Raw genomic sequence first — 7,579 nt, 5'->3', positions numbered from 1 at the left:
CACTATTGGTAATTACTAAAAATAATTAATAGCACAAAACCTTACTTGGTAACAAGTAATGGAGAGCTGTTGATAGTATAAAACATGGTGAGTAAAGGCTCCCTCTGAAGTAACGTAGTTTCCGAGAAAAAAAGTCAATTTTCACGAGTTTGATTTCGAGACCTCAGAATTAGATTTTGAGGCCCTCGAAATCAAGCAACTGAAAGCACACAACTTCGTGTGACAAGTGTATTTTTTCTTCCATATTATCTCGTAACTTCGACGACCAGTAATGAACTCAAATTTTCACAGGTTTGTTATTTTATGCATATGTTGAGATGTGAGAAGACTGGTCTTTGACAATAACCAACAGTGTCCAGTGTCTTTAACGTTCAGCGGTTATTTACCCTAAGAATCCAGGTCGCTCTAACAGCGTATCAGGAAGAAAAACAAACTTTAATGCGGGTACCATCTGTTCAATATAAAATGATCTACAGATAGGCTGTTGCTCACTCATCTATACATTTCTACTCTATTCAGCAACGAAAGGAGTCGTGTTTTGTAGTTGCAGTTATAATTGAGCAAAATGGGGTTGTTAATCCGTTCGCTCTTGGTCGTTCTGATTGTGAAGTCTCAAGTTGAACTACAAGTTGAAGCTTCCAGCAACCAGAGAACGGTTTCATGTGATGTAGATACAAGTAGTAAGGTAGCCGAGTTAAGGCTTATTGTAGAAAACTACCTAGTCATTCTTGAAGATGAACTCAGAAACACACAAGACCAGGTGAAAGAGCTCAAAGTACTAATGACTGAAACTGTTTCATCGGAGCTGGAGGACACAAGACGTACGATGGCTGCAATATCAACCATACAAGAAACAGCCACCTCTGAGCACGAGGAAACACGACGAATGGTTAGTGAGTTACAGGTCGCAGTATCGACCAACCAAGAAACAGCCACCTCTGAGCAAGAGGAAACACGTCGAATGGTTAGTGAGTTGCAGGTTGCAGTATCGACCAACCAAGAAACAGCCACCTCTGAGCAAGAGGAAACACGTCGAATGGTTAGTGAGTTGCAGGCTGCAGTATCGACCAACCAAGAAACAGCCACCTCTGAGCAAGAGGAAACACGTCGAATGGTTAGTGAGTTGCAGGTTGCAGTATCGACCAACCAAGAAACAGCCACGCGACGTATGGTTAGTGAGTTGCAGACTGCGGCAAGACGTACAATGGCTGCAATATCAACCAACCAAGAAACAGCCACCTCTGAGCAAGAGGAAACACGTCGAATGGTTAGTGAGTTGCAGACTGCAGTTTCGACCAACCAACAAAAGGTAACTGTCGCACTAAGAAACACAACACTTCAGTTAAAAGACACAAGACGTGAAATGGGAGTCATTGGGCGTCAGGTGGAAGAGCTCCAGGAGTCAGTATCTAGGTTGACGAAGATCCATGGTAGGTTTTGTTTGCTCACAATCGTGGTTAAACCATGGAGGTAGAAATAGACACAAGCAGACAACACTACCTCTAAAATATCCAAGACTTTGTTGAGGGGAGACTGTTGTACACAAAAGACCCCTAGCATTGGCGGCCACCTCTAATGTCAATCTATCAACGCGCGGTGACGCGCTGCGCATTGCTCTCCGCCAAAGATGGCCCTTTATGGACCTCAGTGGCGACATTTATGCAAGGGGTCTATTTAATCACCATTCGAAACGTACTCGACCCCCCCCCCCACACCTGATCGTAAGCATTACACCTTAAACTGTCCATTATAAACATGCGTTCAAATTTACTCGTACACAAAAGTGCGACGACAAGGGTGTTTTCACTCCGAGTGGTATCACTTTCGCTCTTTTGAGAGTGAAAGTTAATCTGTGTTACTCTTTTTGAGTGAAATTGGAACAAACTTCACTCTAAATTTAGTTGAAAGTACCCGTCTTTCACTCTAAAAAGAGTTTTTCGTCATATGGCTCTTTGCAAGAGTGGTATGGCGGACAAAAGGAGTGTTTTTTTCACTCTTTTACATTAAGAGAGTTCGTATGTTTAAAGGCACTGGACGCCTTCAGTAATTGTCAAAGACCAGTGTTTTCACTTGGTATAACTCGACAGTAAAAAAATAATGCATAAAATAACAAACCTGTGAAATTAGGGAGTCAAATAGTCGTAGAAGTTGCAAGAGAATAAAGAAAGAAAAACGCCCTTGTCGCACAAGTTGTGTGCTTTCAGACGCTTGATTTCGAGACCTCAGCTGAAGTCTCAAATTCAATTCAAGTATTAGCCTTGCTCAAGAAAGTCGAATTATTCACTCCGAAAAAAGACCGCCGCTATATAAAAACCCACCCGTATTCACTGTGCGTATCGCACGACACGATGCCCCCGTACACTATCCGCATGTGGAGGCCGCCTCCGCATGCGGTTAGTGGTACGAGTGCGGATGACTTGTGTGCACAGTAGTCGTACGATGTGACAGTGTGTATACGGGTGGGTCATGCGGTGTGATCGCACGCACCACGCACAGGGTATACGGATGGGTTTACAGCGGCGTCTTTTGGAGCGAATAATGCGACTGCCTTGAGCAAGGCTATTCAAGTATTTAAGTTGGAAAATACTTCTTTCTCGAAAACTACGTTACTTCAGAGGGAGCCGTTTCAATTCTTACACTGTTTTATACCATCAACAGCTCTCCATTGCTCATTACCAAGTAAGTTTTATGCTAACGATTATTTTGAGTAGTTACCAATAGTATTCAGTGACTTTAAAGAGAGGGATATAGTAGATGATTCTCATTTCAATCTTGTCCTGGTATTCTGTTTTCCATCTATACTAAAAATCATTATCTTGTTTTTTATATAAGGAGTCAGAGATTGTTCCGACGTGCTCGCACGAGGTGAGGCACGCAGTGGCGTTTATGCCGCGAAGCCGGACTCCGGTAGGCCATTCAAGGTGTACTGTGATATGGAGACAGACGGCGGAGGCTGGACGGTAAGACAATGGAGGACTTTCCATCCAAAATACACATTTTTTAGAAGTGTAAAGTCTAAAATGTTATGTGAACACAAAGCCATTCAAAATGATGTGCGTTAATTTGTCTTCGATAGGTTTTCCAGCGGCGTCAGGACGGCAGTGTAGATTTCTATTTGGACTTTGCCAACTACAGCCGGGGCTTTGGGAATCTAGAGGGAGAGTTTTGGCTCGGTAACGACAACTTGCACCGTCTGACTGCTCAGGGCGAGTACGAACTCCGCGTAGATCTCACAAGCTTCGACGACGATACCGGCTTTGCCTTGTATGAATCGTTCGGCATCGCCGATGTGAGCGATAACTACCGGCTGACTGTAGGAAGTTACAATGGAACCGCAGGTAAGATGCTATAAGTGGATACTTCGTAGTTATACAGAAATATTGCAGGGTAGTCTGTGTTTATCGCTGTGACCGATTGTTTTTGGTAGGTCTCAATGAAAGACAGAAAAGCAACATCGTGATTCAAATAGTTGAATAAGAAATCACCTCTTTCTCAAAAAACTACGCTCCTTCAGAGGGAGCCGTTTCTCACGATGTTCACATCTCTCCAATGCTATTTCAAGTAGGTTTCTAATAATCATTTTGAGTAATAACCGATAGTGTCTGGAGTGCCTTTAAAATTGGAGGGGGAATTGTCTATGTTTTGTTCCTCAATTCCAGACGGAAAAAGGAGGGGTAAAATTTTGCATTCCTCGCTGCTCAAACCAAGCCGAAATTGGAGGGGTGTATCCTTTGCTGCCCAACACCAAGTAAAAAAGAGGAAGATGATGTTAATCCCTTGAAACTAAAAAATGACAAAATGTACGACAAATAACTTGAATTCAGCCATTTTAAACTCGCTAGAAACATTTTAACAGAATCGTAAAACCACAATTTGGAGGAGAACAAATATAACGTATAAACGTTGCTTTTAAATCCCATTTCGATAGCAATTTTCTAACTATCTTATTAAACTGTCATCGGTAAACAGTATTGTCCAAAGGGCACTTCGTGTATCACAACGTATAATAATATAAAACAACAAACCTGTGAAAAGTTAGGCTCAATCGGTCATCGGAGTCAGGAGAAAATAACGGGAAAACCCACTCTTGTTTCCGCACGTTTCGCCATGTCATGACATGTGTTTATAATAAATCCGTTATTGTTGATATCGAAAATTGATAGGTGTTTTAATGTTTTCTCAAAAAGTAAAGCGTTTCATGGAATAATATTTCAAGGGAAGTCTTTCACCAGTACCTTCTGTAAACTTTGTAAGTTATTTGTAAATCTGTGAACTTTTAACTTTTGGTTCTGTTCAGAATGTGTCCAATGGCTTTAAAAAGAAAACAAAATGCAGCTTCTCCCAATATCCCAGTTCCATTAATTGATAAATTTGTTTCTAATCCCACCTTATCGGCCTAGGTTATGTTCGAAACAAATTAATGTTTAAAGTTACCTCCTGTCAACAGTCGCCTTTATTTACACGTGACTATAATGGCTACGTGTGTTATCTTTCAGGAGACTGGTTAGCATACCACAATAACCAGGCCTTTACGACCAAAGACCGAGACAACGATTTATGGAGTAGTGGTAACTGTGCCCAGGACCGCCACGGAGCCTGGTGGTACTATTCCTGCGCCGCCTCCAATTTGAACGGGAGATACTTCAATTGGGCCACTACGAACAACGAAGGAATTAGGTGGAATGGCTTTTCGGCTTCCCGCTCACTCAAAACAACTGAGATGAAGATTAGAAGGAAAGTTTAGTCCTTAATTAAGATGGATACCATTATAAAAAGGTACACAGTAATAAACATCTCCTCATAAATCACCTATTCGCTTCACCTTATTAAGTTTCTCGTAAATTTTTAAACAAAAATAATTAAACCTGTACTTTGAAACCTAAAAATGGAAAACATGGAAAACAATTTAATGTGAATTAACTTTTAATGCAATGGATTAAATGAGACATGTATAAAAATCGTGACATCGGGTAGCTAAAATAGTTGCAGAAAGTAACTAATAAGGAATGTCACTTTAAACCCAATACGACCAGTATAGTATGTAAGACTTCCAAGTACAAACGCATTGCTTATAAAACTCTCAAGATACCCTTCTAATATAACCCGTTCTAAATCCGACTCGTATAATGAGAGTGGATGCTAGTGTTTTTATAAACAATGCGGTGGCTTGTTGAATCGAATACAATATTTTATTTTGTAAGTTTTGTCATGAAAGTTGTTCCTATAGAATTTAGATATATACGAACATTAAAAAGGGCTTAATACGGTTCCATACTAGATCGACGCCTTTTTAAAGGCAGTGGACACTATTGGTAATTGCTCCAAATAGTTATTAGCATAAAATCTTGGTAACGAGTAATGGGGAGAGGTTGATAGTATACAACATTGTGAGTAACGGCTCTCTCTGAAGTGACGCGCTTTCGAGAAAGAAGTAAGTGTCCACGAACTTGATTATGAGACATCAGAACTGGATTTTGAGGTCTCGCAAAGCATCTGAAAGCACACAACTTCGTGTGACAAGGTTGTTTTTTCTTTCATAGCTACTGGCAACTTCGACGACCAATTGAGCTCAAATTTTCACAGGTTTGTTATTTTATGCATATTATATACTCCAAGTAAGAAGACTGGTCCTTGACAATTACCAATAGTGTCCAGTGTCTTAAACCACAACTGTCTCCTTTCCCAATAATTGTTCTGTTTGGGTCCCCCCCCCCTGCAAATGCTTTGAAACAAGCAAATGGCGGTATGGTGGAAAATCGATTATTCTCTTAGTAGGCCTAATAAGACTAATATTAACTGCAATGGATATGTCCTGGTTAATTAATGCTCAGATATAATCTATGACAGAAGTATAATCTATGAATGGAATCTAAAATAAACAACTGTGTAACAGGTAATGATCCAACTTGGGTAGGTTTCTAATTTCCTGTACTCAACATCTTTCAGATTGGATTCACTGGCTATCCCAATGTGATGAAACTTTCACAGATTGGTTATTTTGCTAAATGGATTTTGAACTTGAGGTTGTGATTGATTGTATCTTTAAATAACAATCAGATAGCAGCCTGGCAGCGCAAGGAGCACTTCTGTTTTATCTCTCTGCTTAAGTTTTAATTTCTACATAATTTTGCCTGCTTCAAGTGTATTTCCTGCTAATAATTATGGAATCAGTTTCAAAAGCCATTTTGATTTTAATTTGATTTTTGTTTAGTTTTTTTGTTAGCTTTGGTCAAGGTTTCTTATAGTTTATTTTGGTTTAGGTTTAACTTGGTTTTCTTTGTTTGAAGTTCCGAACAGAATCATTTTTAAGGTTTGCATTGTTTTATACTGCTTTTGTTAAATTGTCTTATAATCAATAAAGTCATTTTTTATTTTTGTTTGAGAAACCTATACTTTGTGTCATCTGTTCCTATTTTTTTTGTGCATTTCCTCGCGTCTTTTCCCCACCCGATCTTGAGTGTGTTTTATTAGTTATATTCAATATAGTTTTCATAGTGTACCCTTTTTCCAGGTAACATTTCATCACACGGCGATTGTTATAATTTATGCAACTTCTTCAATTAAACGAGAAGTACCCTCCTTCGGCCACAACTGATTTTGAGGTAAAACATCGATTTTGTTAAGCATGATAAGTTAGTCAGTTCCAAGTGTAGTTTAAAAAAAATAATAATAATAACAACAAAATAAAATCAGCCCAGACAGTGCAATGAATTTTGCTACCTACCGCTGTATACAAAGTGTAGTGCAGTGTACATGTATATGTACTTCATACTTTCTGGAATATTAACCCGTGTAGGTTAATGGATAGATCGAAAAACAACGTTGTTGGTGTACGTTTTGGTCCAATGATTGACAAAAAATACCCAATATTTTTGTGCGCAAAGCAAATAAGCCAGTGTTTTCACTGTGGACCAAACATTTTTGTTAGTGCATAAATAAGTCGTCTCGTCTAAACTGAATTTCCCATCTGGGACAATAAAGTGAATTGAATTGAAATGAATGTTGCAATTAGAATTAAAGGCACTGCAGCCGATTTCACGAAATGCTAGGATAAATCCTATCTCGAGTTAGGACGAGTAACTCAGGGTGTCGTGGCCAAGCGGATAGATGCTCTGGTGCTTCTGTTCAGCAGAGTGTGGGTTCGAATCCCGGTCGTGACACTTGTGTCCCTGAGCAAGACACTTCACTATAATTGCTTCTCTCCACCCAGGGGTAAATGGGTACCTGTGAGGGCAGAGATGGTTCTTGTGATTGATTTAGCCGAGTAGCGCAAATTAATGTTGCACAGGCTGCATACTCCCTACCAGGGAGCTGAGATGGTTTCAGGAGTGATTTAAGGCCCAGTGACCAGGGGTAATAACGATGAAGCGCTTTGGGATGCCTTTCTGGTGTAAAGCGCTATATAAAAACGGGTTATTATTATTATTAACTCGTCCTATAGGAGATGGGTTCAATGCGTCGTAACATCATAGGCCCATGGTTACGGAACTGAACTCGTCCTAAGCCCTAAAATTGATTCTAAAGTTAGGCAGAGTTTGGTGAAAATGACGGCTGGACACGTTTAGTATTAAGTGACGTA

The 7,579-nt window shown here is 39.9% G+C and overlaps 1 protein-coding gene across 1 annotated transcript; it reads left to right on the top strand.

Annotated features, from left to right (window-relative positions):
• The first annotated feature begins 517 nt into the window (after positions 1-517).
• LOC117289076 (fibrinogen-like protein 1) lies at positions 518-5,336 on the top strand. Its single transcript, XM_033770021.1, has 5 exons — positions 518-1,129; positions 1,187-1,430; positions 2,833-2,960; positions 3,077-3,338; positions 4,497-5,336. The coding sequence occupies exons 1-5, from the start codon at positions 566-568 to the stop codon at positions 4,742-4,744; spliced, it is 1,446 nt and encodes a 481-aa protein (XP_033625912.1). The 5' UTR covers positions 518-565; the 3' UTR covers positions 4,745-5,336.
• Positions 5,337-7,579: the final 2,243 nt, after the last annotated feature.

This window comes from Asterias rubens, chromosome 4 (assembly GCF_902459465.1).
Source record: "Asterias rubens chromosome 4, eAstRub1.3, whole genome shotgun sequence".
NCBI lineage: Eukaryota > Metazoa > Echinodermata > Asteroidea > Forcipulatida > Asteriidae > Asterias > Asterias rubens.
The sequence above is the reverse complement of the archived record's forward strand: the minus strand, read 5'-3'. Positions and strand labels throughout refer to the sequence as shown.